Raw genomic sequence first — 13,817 nt, forward strand, 5'->3', positions numbered from 1 at the left:
CCTTGTTTTTCTCCCGATTCGATCGGTTGGTACAGCCTGTAATATTCATGCTTTGAATATATCATTTACGACAGGCGCGCCAGGCGCACCTTCCTATTATGTATACCTGACAAGGGGTCTTGACAGTCAGTTGGCTGCCAGCCGTGGATGGAGTTACACTCATGCTTAACGAGTACTTACCTTTGAATAAATATCTAAATGCAATCTCCTCGTCCTGAAGATTATTCTATATAAATCGAATACGACATGGTGTCAGAAACGGGATGAACATGGATATCAACGGAGTCCCGTCGCCACGGATGAATTGGGATTCTCTGGACTTACCGGGAGAATGGAAGAAGTTCAGGCAGCATGCAGAGCTAATGTTTTCGGGCCCACTCAAGAAGAAAGGAGAGGACGAGAAATGTAGCTACCTGCTACTGTGGAGCGGAGAAAGAGGGAGAGACATTCACAACACATGGACTCTCAGTGCAGATGAAGCAAAGGTATTGAAGAGCTACTATGACAATTTCGAAGCATATGTACTTCCAAGGAGGAACACGATTTTCGCTAGGTACAAATTCCATGAGAAAACCCAGCAACCTAGCGAGTCATTTGAACAATTTGTCACTGCATTGAAACTACTCGTGAAGGACTGTGCATATGTGAACAATGATGAGATGGTTAGAGACCGCATTGTGTTTGGCATACACTCAGCAAAAGTAAGAGAGAAACTATTAAACGTTGGATCAGACTTGTCGTTAGACAAAGCGGTAGATATAGCTAGAGCCCACGAGCTAGCACAATCACAGATAAAGAGCTTTACTTGCGCCACGAGCAGCGCACAGGAGCAGCTCGTGCACGAGGTACACAGACATGAACAGAAGTATAGCGCACAGAGATATCGCCCCAGAGCAGAGTGGACAGAGAGAGCGAACAGAGCGAGCGACACAGACACACGTAAGAACTGTGGATACTGTGGGGGTAGAGCTCACAAGGAAGGGGATAACTGTGTAGCTAGGGGGAAACAGTGCACAAAGTGTGGAAAATGGAACCACTTTGCCAAAGTCTGCAGGGCCGGTAGTTTCCAGAAAAAGTCAGTACACGAGATTAGCATGCGCTCTGAGTCAGGAGAAGAGTCAGACGAACCGTATGTAGACACCGTGACAGACAGACGATTTGATGCAACAGAACAAGCGTTCGCAGACATACAAGTAGGAAAACAGGGCACAGAGCTTAAATTTAAGCTAGACACAGGTGCACAAGTAAATGTAATTCCTTTGAGAGAGTATCACAGTTTACAAGATAAACGCAAAATACAGCCTACTTCACGCAGACTGACAGGATATGGTGGAGAGAAGCTAGTGGTAAAGGGCACATGCACATTAAAGTGTAAATACAAAGAGCGTGGCATGTTGTTAGACTTTTACATAGTAGACACTCAGGCACCCCCAGTTCTAGGTTTACAGGCATGCCTGAATATGGACCTCATTAAACTAGTGTTGTCAGTAAATGCACACACAGATAAACAGACCATCATGGAAGAATACCACGACGTGTTTAAAGGGATAGGACTATTCCCAGGAGAGTGTCACATCCATATAGACCCAGACGCCACGCCAGTAGTCTGCCCACTGAGAAGGACACCGATCGCCCTGCGTGGCCGACTAAAGAAGGAGCTACAGAGTATGGAAGACACACAGATCATCGCTAGAGTCATCGAACCAACGGAGTGGGTCAGTGCACTGGTCATTGTTGAGAAACCACGCACAGGCAAGCTCAGACTATGTTTGGATCCTAAGGAGCTAAACAAGGCTATCAAGCGCCCGCACTACCCTCTGCCGACACTAGAGGACATCACACCCAGACTAACAGGCGCACGCTATTTCAGCGTACTGGATGCAAGGTCGGGATACTGGTCCATCAAGCTCTCCACAGAATCATCGAAGCTGACGACGTTCAACACACCGTTTGGACGATACAGATTCCTACGATTACCATTTGGGCTCGCTTCTGCCCAGGACGAGTTCCAACGAAAAATCGACGAGACATACAAGGGACTGAACGGAGTAGCAGCTATAGTAGACGACATCCTTGTATATGGCGCGACCAGAGAAGAACACGATAAGAACCTACATGCAATGTTGGTGAGATCACAGGAGAGAGGCGTTCGGCTCAACGCAGACAAGTGCACCATCGGAGCCACCGAAGTGAGCTACTTCGGGCACATCCTTTCAGCTGACGGCATGAAGCCTGACCCAGGCAAGATAGCTGCCATCAAGGAGATGGAGGCGCCAAAGAGCCGTGCAGAACTGGAGACCGTGCTAGGTATGGTCAACTATCTGGCGAAGTTCGCCCCGAGCCTCTCCGAGATCAACGCACCCATGAGACAGCTGCTTAAACAATCGAATGAGTTCCTGTGGGACGCGCAGCACGACGCTGCATTCCAAAAGATGAAAGACATACTTACCAGTGAACCTGGGCCAGTCCTCATCTACTTTGACCCAGATAAGGAGCTCAGCTTACAAGTGGACGCATCAAAGTATGGTCTGGGTGCTGTGCTGATGCAGGAAGGAAGGCCCATTAGCTACGCATCCAGATCACTCACGGACAGCGAGGTCAACTACGCACAAATCGAAAAGGAGATGTACGCAGTCCTTTATGGATTCAAACGCTTCCACCAATATGCCTACGGTCGCCATGTTATGGTGCAATCTGACCACAAGCCCCTGGAGTCGATCATGAAGAAGCCGATCGCCGCAGCCCCACCGCGGTTACAGAGGATGATACTGCAACTACACAAGTACAACTTCACGATCGTGCACCGCCCTGGGAAAGACATCCCAGTAGCCGACACGCTGTCCAGGAAATCACTCACCTCTCACGACGACGGTCTCAGTGAAGGGATGGACCTTCAGGTACACATGGTATACAACAGCTTACCTGTACACGACGACAGGCTACAGGAGATCAGAGAAACAACAGACAATGACACACAGCTAAAGCTGCTCAGCCAGGCTATCCTGGAGGGATGGCCTGAGGAAAGAAAACAATGCCCCCAGAACATCACCGAATACTGGAATCACCGAGATGAACTATCCAAAACGAATGGAATAATTTTCAAAGGGGAGAAAATAGTCATCCCTACCAGCCTCAGAGGAGAGATGCTGATCAAGATCCATGCAGGCCACATGGGAATGGAAAAATGCAAACTGAGAGCACGAGACATCATGTTCTGGCCTGGAATGGGTAGACATATAGAGCAAGTCGTGGAGAAGTGCTCAATATGCCAAGAGCGCCGCCCATCAAACACCAAGGAGCCCATGATGCCTCATCGTATCCCAGACCGCCCCTGGCAGGTTGTAGGGACAGATCTCTTTAACTGGAACAACCAGGACTATGTTGTGACCGTCGACTACTACAGCAGATTCTTCGAACTAGACAGACTTCACAGCACCACATCGGCAGCTGTTGTCCACAAGCTAAAGGCAGCCTGTGCCAGGCATGGCGTCCCAGAGACCATAGTCTCAGACAACGGACCACAATACAAGTCTAAAGAGTTCGAGGCATTCGCCATGTCGTGGGAGTTTACACACGTCACGTCAAGCCCACACTATCCGCAAAGCAACGGACTAGCGGAGAGAACTGTGAAGACGGCAAAATCACTCATGGACAAGGCTAAGGCAGACGGAAGAGACCCGTACCTAAGCCTCCTGGAATATCGTAACACCCCAGTCGACAACTTCAAATCGCCGGCACAGCTGTTGATGAGCCGCAGGCTACGCTCAACCCTCCCGAGCACCAACCAACAGCTGCGGCCAGGGGTAGTAAGCCCCAAAGATGGACATGACAAGCGAGTGCAGAGACAACAGCACCAGAAGAAATACTATGACAGGTCAGCTAGACCGCTGCCCCCACTACATTGTGGTGAATCTGTCAGGCTACAAGAACATGGACGCTGGAGGCCAGCAGTAGTCATACAACCAGCCGACACTGCGCGGTCATACCACGTTCGCACCCAAGATGGACGCGAATACCGCCGCAACCGCAGGCACCTGAGGGACACAAAAGAGGAACACTTCCAGGACAGCGACGGTATGCCAAGTCCAGAGAGCGTCGATCAACCGCCGGAGACCAACGACCCTGAACTGTCAGAGGACTCAGAAGAGAACTCAGCTTCATACTACACCAGATCCGGCCGAGCAGTGAAGCCTCGGGACATTTTAGACCTATAAATGTACAGGGTGCAGGCGGATCGCTGCCCTATTATAACACCATTTACCCCAATGAAAAAAAAAAAAAAAAAAAAAAAGGGGGTGGTGAAATGTAACAAAATATTAATGTATGCTGAAATGATGACTTACTATATGTGTTGAATCTATGACCTACTTACCTTGCTTAATTGTAGATATTTTCCCATTTTGTTAGCAAGCTAATTCTACAAATAAGAACTGCATATGGTAAGAGTGTTGAGACACACGACCAAATAAGCCATGAATACATACCTTTTCACAGCTGAAGTATTCAAATATTAAAGCAGACTTTCCAGAATAAGAGGGCACACAATACGAACTGTAATACCTTGATACATGAATCTTTTATGTTTAACATATTAATCCTACCTGTTTACATTGCCTGGTCCTGACACAGGTAACGCACTTGTTATTGTTTACAAAGAAACTCTTACAGAGTATTGCACAACCTTTCTTTATTTCAATTTTGTTCATAGCTTATAAAGCTTTCTTTAAAAGAAGGAGGATGTAATATTCATGCTTTGAATATATCATTTACGACAGGCGCGCCAGGCGCACCTTCCTATTATGTATACCTGACAAGGGGTCCTGACAGTCAGTTGGCTGCCAGCCGTGGATGCGTCTCTACAATTCGTAGCCGCATTTCTGCAGACCCCTCTCTGATTGGTTGAACTCTATTTTTGCAGACCCCTCCCATTTCTGCAGACCCCTCTCTGATTGGTTGAGCGAAGCCCCTCTCTGATTGGCCCCCCGCATGAGCCGAGACAAGCTCCTCTAGCCAGGAGTCGAAACTCCGTTAACTCCAGAGAGAGAGGCTGAACGCAATTTATACGCATGGAAGTATTGATTACGCCATAACGAATCATTAAAAAAATATACCGTTAACTGGAATATGTTGTGTGTGCCTTTACACATGTTGGATAGGATTATGTAATTGGTTTGTATAGCGTCGCGTATAACGTTATTTCGCGTGACTTCACGGTTTATTCACATTTCACAACACAGCCAGCGGTCAACTTGTTTACACTCCCCACTTACTGTACAATGTAACATTTAGATTAACCCAGTTGTCTATCTGTATGTCATATGTTACGATGAATTGAAAATGGGGGACCCTGATGTAAACAAGACGAAAGTCTTTCTCTGGGGTCTGCATTCCCTTAACAATTGTATGTATTGAGCTGTACTGTGTACTGTATACCCATTCTGCAATCTGTTAATAAAGTTTTCAATCAATTCAATCAATCAATAACTAGACAGTTACAATATAACATTTAGATTAATTAACCCAGTTAATGCCTTAAGAGAGAGAGGCTGGTGGTCAAGTCAAGAGTTATTTGTCACAAGTTGTTTATTAGCCTAGACATTTTCAATTCATCATCTTGTTTACATCAGGGTCCCCCATGTTCAATTCATGATAACATATATGACATACAGGTAGACAGATGGACAGTACTGCTACATTTAGACATTTATGACATACCAGATTTTGAACTTGTGGTAGGCCTAGACATTTTCAATTCATCGTCTTGTTTACATCAGGGTCCCCCATGTTCAATTCATGATAACATATATGACATACAGGTAGACAGATGGACAGTACTGCTACATCTAGACATTTATGACATACCAGATTTTGAACTTGTGGTAGGCCTAGACATTTTCAATTCATCGTCTTGTTTACATCAGGGTCCCCCATGTTCAATTCATGATAACATATATGACATACAGGTAGACAGATGGACAGTACTGCTACATCTAGACATTTATGACATACCAGATTTTGAACTTGTGGTAGGCCTAGACATTTTCAATGCATCGTCTTGTTTACATCAGGGTCCCCCATGTTCAATTCATGATAACATATATGACATATATGTATGGGCCACTCTCCAGGTGACCTGCATCGACCTTGCCCACACCAGGATCTCCTCCTCAGACTGGTGAGTCATTCGCACAGTGGCCTCAAAAGAGGTATGGTCAACGCAGGTCCAGGATGGGTTCACCGCACGTCTGTACGTGCAGACATGATATGTGTAACCCTTCGGTAAAAGTCCTTCAACACACAAGCAACAAGATGTTATTTTTTTGAAAGCCAGTAAATACTGACAAAAAAAAGCATAGACACTTAGAAGAAGCAATGTATAGTCCCCCCCACCCACCCAACCTCCTCCAATGTACAGTTTCTACGTCAAATGTATAGCCTTTCTTTTCTGGACTCTTTTTGTATCACAAACAGTACTGTATTTGTAAATCTGGTATGTCATAAATGTCTAGATGTAGCAGTACTGTCTATCTGTCTACCTGTATGTCATATATGTTATCATGAATTGAACATGGGGGACCCTGATGTAAACAAGACGATGAATTGAAAATGTCTAGGCCTACCACAAGTTCAAAATCTGGTATGTCATAAATGTCTAGATGTAGCAGTACTGTCCATCTGTCTACCTGTATGTCATATATGTTATCATGAATTGAACATGGGGGACCCTGATGTAAACACGACGATGAATTGTGAAATGTGAATAAACCGTGAAGTCACGCGAAATAACGTTATACGCGACGCTATACAAACCAATTACATAATCCTATCCAACATGTGTAAAGGCACACACAACATATTCCAGTTAACGGTATATATCTTTTAATGATTCGTTATGGCGTAATCAATACTTCCATGCGTATAAATTGCGTTCAGCCTCTCTCTCTGGAGTTAACGGAGTTTCGACTCCTGGCTAGAGGAGCCTGTCTCGGCTCATGCGGGGGGCCAATCAGAGAGGGGCTTCGCTCAACCAATCAGAGAGGGGTCTGCAGAAATGGGAGGGGTCTGCAAAAATGGAGTTCAACCAATCAGAGAGGGGTCTGCAGAAATGCGGCTACGAATTGTAGAGACGCGCCGTGCGTGGAGTTACACTCATGCTTAACGAGTACTTACCTTTGAATAAATATCTAAATGCAATCTCCTCGTCCTGAAGATTATTCTATATAAATCGAATACGACACAGCCGTAAACCGCGCAAAACTTTGGCATTTTAATCAGAGTCTCACTGACTGAGTATCTTCGTTATGTGCAAATCACTTCCTGCCCCCCCAACAACGTTCCACTAGAGCGAATGACGTCACCTGCAAACAACCTTTAGGGTCCAGCTGCAGCCCCGGAGATTGTTCCAGATTGGGCAACTTCCGCCCGCTCCCACGACATTTCTCCCGCTGACAGGACAATGCGCTGATTGGCGGAAAGTACGGAAGTATCTCGAAGTACGTCTGACGTTTCTCTACGTCCGTTAGCGAACATGTTAATTGAACGTCAAAAGCAAGTACGTCTGCGCTGACGTGCGGTTGTTGAGTGATTGATTGAAGAGTTCCTTGTTCCATGAGAGGGGGGGGGGGCTTGTATTGATCAGGTTAGTAGATATTGTACCGATCAGGTATTACAGATCATATCCGCATGAAATAAACTAAAATGTTAAAACCCATTTAGACTGTTTCTCATTCCTGTACTGTTGTTTATACTCTGCTCCTGTGTTGTAACCCAACCCCCTCCAATGTACAGTAAATGACCAAGTATGGTTGTCAATATTCCAATGTACAGTTTTGCTTGTACAGTTGTACAGTGTCCCCCACCCCTCCTACCCGACCCCCCCCCCCCCCCCCCCAACCACCTCCAATGTACAGTCCCCCCCCCCCCACCTACCCAACCTCCTCCAATGTACAGTTTCTACGTCAAATGTATATACTCTCTTTTCTGGACTCTTTTTGTATCACAAACAATACTGTATTTGCAAATCTGGTATGTCATAAATGTATAGATGTAGCAGTACTGTCTATCTGTATGTCGTGTATGTCATATGTTATGATGAATTGAAAATGGGGGACCCTGATGTAAACAAGACGAAAGTCTTTCTCTGGTCTGCATACCCTTAACAATTGTGTGTATTGAGCCGTACTGTATTGTACCCATTCTGCAATCTGTTAATACAATTTTCATCCAATCAATCACTTGTGCGGTTCCTACATTGTATAGGAAATTAAATTAAGAAAATAAACATTTAAACAACTGTGTCTTTATTGTATTATTACTGTATTGTATTGTATGGGCGGGAAAGGAGGAAATAAATCATCATCAACTGAAAATAAACAAACATGTCAAACAAAAAAAGGTTACAACTGACACTTATTATTAATATACAAATATTTTAAAAGAGCCATTTCAACCCCCATTTACTTTACCAAACCAATCAATAATATGTAGAAATTATAAAGAAAGAATAATGATTAGAAATAATTCTACAGAATACAAATGTTAATATGAACATGATGTGGTGTAGGAGCAACATAATGCTATTCCTTCAACACCTCGTTCACCACTGAACAAACAGGTTACTGGTGCATATCAAACACATAATGCTATTCCTTCAACACCTCATTAAACACAACTACAGTATTATTATATGGTCCAAAATGGTCTCCCTTCCTTCTTCATTTGCTTGTTGATCCTCCTCGCTAACGTAGAGAAACGTCAGACGTACTTCGAGATGTTGCTGCTGCTGTTGTTGTTGTTGTTGTTGTTGTTGTTGTTGTTGTTGCTGCTGCTGCCTTAAAAACTGCCGGCGGTAGAGCTCCTGCATCTGGGGGTTGGAGTTATGTGCCGGGTTCATCAGTTGCCCCTGGGGCCCCAACGCAGCCATGCCCTGGGCTGTAGGCTGCTGCTGCTGCGGAGGCATCAGCCCCTCCGGGGCAGTTGGTTGTGCGCTTGCTGCTGACGGAGCTTGTGCTTGATGTTCAGGCAGAAGGGAACGGGACACCTGTTCTCCTGACAGCGCTTGGCGTGGTAGCAGCACAGGGCTATCAGCTGCTTACAAACGGGGCAGTTGGTCTTGCGCTTGCACCCCTTGGTGTGCTGGACCACCCGCTTCATCTTCTGACACGACGGCAGCGCGCAGTTGGCGTTGCGACACTGGCAGACGTGGACCAGCGACTGGATGCAGCGCTGGATGCTGAGGCGGCGGCTCTCCTGGGGGCTCTTGGAGGCCTCCCCTCCCTGGCCGTTGCTGTCATCGTCCAGGACCAGGCACAGGTCAAAGTCCTGGGGAAAGTGAGACGGAGAGAGGGATAGAGTGAGATGGAGAGGGATAAAGAGTGAGATGGAGAGGGATAGAGAGTTTAAGACCAGGTGTGTTCATGGTGACAGGCCTTGGTTTAAGACCAGGGCCCTCATTTATCAATAATGCGTAGAACGTGTTCTATTTTCGCTCCTAAGGACGGAATTCAGAATGTCTCTAGGCACAGAAAAACCGGGATTTATCAAACGTGCGTTTTGATTGAACATTTTATTAACAGATTGCAGAATGGGTACAATACAGTACAGCTCAATACACACAATAGACCTATCTCAAACCCTGCCCTCTTTTCTTGATCCTCCAATCACAACGGTCTCTTGCCTCGGACACGCTTTGTTTGTCCGAGGCAAGCGACAGTTGTGATTGGAGGATCAAGAAAAGAGGGCAGGGTTTGAGATAGGTCTATTGTTAAGGGGATGCAGACCAGAGAAAGACTTTCGTCTTGTTTACATCAGGGTCCCATACACAGGTCGTACGCACACATGCAAGTACTAAACTAAGAAATTGGGCAATCCTGTGTAAAATTTAGTCACCTCTTCGTTGTTCTGAAAAGCATCTGGACTAAATTCCCTGTCCAGTACTTTTTTCCTGAGGTCACTCAGCTCCACTACGGAGTGATTCAGAACATCCTCCATCTTCTCAAGATCCTCCATAGTCAGGTCTGTCTGGCAGCCTGCATCTACATAGAATATATTTGGCAAAGGGGATAAGAGGGGAAAAGATAGTTTAGTTATATAATTTACAAATTGTATAAAGGTGGTGGTAATTATTTTGGTTAAATTATGATGTAAACAAGTGACATACATAGTTGTCAAAATACATTTAATTTACTCTTGTCTGTCTCTCTCCCACACACACTCTGTCTGTCACACACTCTGTCTCTCCCCCTTTCTGTCTGTCTCTCCCACACACACTCTGTCTCTCTCTGTCTGTCACACACTCTGTCTCTCCCCCTTTCTGTCTGTCTCTCTCACACACACTCTGTCTCTCTCTCTCCCACACACACTGTCTCTCTGTCTGTTTGTCTCTCTCCCACACACACTCTCTCTGTCTGTCTCTCTCCCACACACACTGTCTGTCTGTCTCTCTCCCACACTCTGCCCCTTCTGTCTGTCTCTCTCCCACACACACTCTGTCTCTCTCTCGCTGTCTGTCTCTCTCTGTCTGTCTCTCTCCCACACACACTGTCTCTGTCTGTCTGTTTGTCTCTCTCCCACACACACTCTCTCTCTGTCTCTCTCCCACACACACTGTCTGTCTCTCTCCCACACTCTGCCCCTTCTGTCTGTCTCTCTCCCACACACTCTCTCTCTCTGTCTGTCTCTCTCCCACACTCTCCCCCTTCTGTCTGTCTCTCTCCCACACATATGATGTAAACAAGTGACATACATAATTGTCAAAATACTTAATGTAACATTGGCTACATGAAAGCTCCTCCATGCATTATATTTAATTTACCTTTGTGGTATTCCGATGCTGGGCTCTGTGAGCCCTCACCGAGGTCCAGCAATGCCTCTGCTGCATCGGTGCAGGTCTCATCTGCTTTTCTGGACCTCAACCTTTCCTCACGTTGACATGATGCCTCTGTCATTGGTTTACCTTGCTGGTAACCAAGGTTAACTGTAGGAGCCCAGTCTGGAGAGTCTACATCGTTGGCAGCACTCGGGCAACCTGAATAAAATAAATAGCAAAGTGATAAACACCCAACAATGACAGCAAAGAGGGATAACAGTTAGTAGTTTCGGTCCTAAGAGATCGTTGAAAACCACAAAAAGGGCAGCAAATTAGACCCAGGCAACTACCGCCCTGTTTCTATTCTCACCTCCATCTCGAAAGTCATGGAAAAAATAGTCTACGAACAGGTCGAAAAGTACCTAGCGGAAAAAAATCTAATCTACGAATTCCAATCTGGCTTCAGAACATCCCACTCCACTGACACATGCCTTCTCTATTTGAATGACCACATCAAACAAGAGGTGGACGCAGGCAAATACTGCGGCATGGTCATGCTGGACCTACAAAAGGCCTTTGACACGGTCAATCACTCCATTCTGATTGACAAGCTAAAAGCAATTGGTTTTGATAGTCTATCAGTGAGCTGGATGCAATCCTACCTTGAGGGGAGGGAACAGATGGTGGAGGTAAACGGTACCCTATCCCCCCCCCTCACAGTGAGCTGTGGTGTTCCACAAGGAAGCATACTAGGACCGCTACTGTTCCTAATTTATGCAAATGACATGTCGTCAGCTTGTGACTGCAACTTGTTCCTGTTTGCGGACGACTCAGCCCTGCTGGTCTCTGACAAGAACAAGTTACAGGTTGAAAAAACCCTCAGCTCGGAACTAGGCAGAATCTGCATATGGCTCGCTGATAACAAACTATCATTACACATGGGCAAAACAGAGTCCATTCTCTTCGGTTCAAATAACAAACTCAGCAAGACCGACGGCTTCTCAGTTACAGTGGGTGACAATATTGTAACAAGGAAAGATGAAATTACCTACCTGGGTTCCATCCTAGAGGCTAATCTCTCCTGTGACAAAATGGCATCCAATGTAATAAAAAAAGTCAACCAACGAACTCGATTCTTGTACCGGATCTCCTCTCTGGTAAACAAGAATACCCTGAAGACTCTGGCAGGAGCACTCATTCAGGGGTACTACGACTATGCTTGCACCTCATGGTACCAATTTACCAAAGCACCTCAAAGGCGCTAAAAACAAAATTACAAACATCTCAAAACAAACTGGTCAGACTACTGCTTGACCTTACTCCTAGAACCCACCTCACCCCTGCCCATTTTGACAACCTAGGATGGCTTAGAGTAGACGACAGAGTACAGCAACTTGCAATGGGCCTGGTCTACAAGATACACTACACGACCAAGGTACCCATGTACATGTCAAAATACTTCCCAAAGGTCAGTGAATACCACGATCACAACACCAGAGGGAGCTCCACAAATCATGTTAAACCCAGATTCGGCTCAAATAAGGGACTAAACACGTTTCGCAATTATGCCACATCAATGTGGAACGCCCTACCCAAAGCTGTAAAGGAATGTGGATCACTACCCACTTTCAAAACCTCCCTCAAGGGACACCTACGGGAGACTGCAATTCAACACTGGCCCCTGTAAATATCCTAACCCAACCCCCTCCAATGTACAGTAATTTACCTGGTATGTTTTTGTCAATAGTCCAATGTACAATTTTGTTTGTTTGTACAGTGTCTTCCCCCCCTCAATGTACAGTTTTGCTTGTTTATACAGTGTGCCCCCCCCCCCAACCACCTCCAATGTAAATTACCCAGTATGGTTGTCAATATCCCAACGTACCCAACCCCCCCCCCACCCAACCTCCTCCAATGTACAGTTTCTACGTCAAATGTATATACTCCCTTTTCTTGACTCCTTCTGTATCACAAACAGTACTGTATTTGCAAATCTGGTATGTCATAAATGTATAGATGTAGCAGTACTGACTATCTGTATGTCATGTATGTCATATATGTCCTGATTAATTGAAAATGGGGGACCCTGATGTAAACAAGACGAAAGTCTTTCTCTGGTCTGCATCCCCTTAACAATTGTGTGTATTGAGCTGTACTGTATTGTACCCATTCTGCAATCTGTTAATAAAGTTTTCAATCAATCAATCAAAACTGGCCGTGATAGCTAGCTAATGTTAGCATTGCTTAAAAACAAAGACACCGGAAGATAGCGTCAGCTATCTAGCTGCGAAACACAAACACACAGGGTGATATCACAGATGTAACGTTAGCTATATGTTTCCAGCAATATTGCCTCCTGGTCTGTATTTTTGTCAGTTTTATCCAGCTATGTAAGTAGCTAAATTACTGCCTTACCTTTCACAAAGTGGTCACTGCATATACGCGCGTTGTCTGATTCGGCTCCTCCAGACCTCAACCGGAGATTTCTGATCCACGCCTGCCGCCGTTTTTCTGTGACTTTTTTAAACTTCTCCCCTTTATGTATAACCACTTTCGGGACTCGAAAGTACCCCTTGTTTTTTTCCCGATTCGATCGGTTGGTACAGCCGTAAACCGCGCAAAACTTTGGCATTTTAATCAGAGAGTATCTTCGTTATGTGGAAATCACTTCCTGCCCCCCCCAACAACATTCCACTAGAGCGAATGACGTCACCTGCAAACAACCTTTAGGGTCCAGCTGCAGCCCCGGAGATTGTTCCAGATTGGGCAACTTCCGCCCGCTCCCACGACATTTCTCCCGCTGACAGGACAATGCGCTGATTGGCGGAAAGTACGGAAGTATCTCGAAGTACGTCTGACGTTTCTCTACGTCCGTTAGCGAACATGTTAATTGAACGTCAAAATCAAAAGCAAGTACGTCTGCGCTGACGTGCGGTTGTTGAGTGATTGATTGAAGAGTTCCTTGTTCCATGAGAGGGGGGGGGGGGGCTTGTATTGATCAGGTTAGTAG

The 13,817-nt window shown here is 45.6% G+C and overlaps 1 protein-coding gene across 1 annotated transcript; it reads right to left on the reverse strand.

Moving 5' to 3' along the window:
* Positions 1-8,279: 8,279 nt before the first annotated feature.
* LOC311230598 (uncharacterized protein) lies at positions 8,280-13,507 on the reverse strand. Its single transcript, XM_084316925.1, has 4 exons — positions 13,223-13,507; positions 10,814-11,026; positions 9,889-10,034; positions 8,280-9,321 (listed from the first exon to the last, which is right to left on the reverse strand). The coding sequence occupies exons 1-4, from the start codon at positions 13,437-13,439 to the stop codon at positions 8,959-8,961; spliced, it is 939 nt and encodes a 312-aa protein (XP_084173051.1). The 5' UTR covers positions 13,440-13,507; the 3' UTR covers positions 8,280-8,958.
* Positions 13,508-13,817: the final 310 nt, after the last annotated feature.

Source organism: Notolepis coatsorum, assembly GCF_963971535.1.
Source record: "Notolepis coatsorum genome assembly, chromosome: 6".
Taxonomy (NCBI): domain Eukaryota; kingdom Metazoa; phylum Chordata; class Actinopteri; order Aulopiformes; family Paralepididae; genus Notolepis; species Notolepis coatsorum.

Excerpts from the sequence above, each read along its gene's own strand:
- LOC311230598 (XM_084316925.1), bottom strand. The coding sequence starts at position 13,439 with ATGCCAAAGTTTTGCGCGGTTTACGGCTGTACCAACCGATCGAATCGG. Across the intron at positions 11,027-13,222 it reads CAGTGACCACTTTGTGAAAG|GTTGCCCGAGTGCTGCCAAC; the intron begins GTAAGGCAGTAA and ends TATTTTATTCAG. Across the intron at positions 9,322-9,888 it reads CTTTTCAGAACAACGAAGAG|GACTTTGACCTGTGCCTGGT; the intron begins GTGACTAAATTT and ends CACTTTCCCCAG.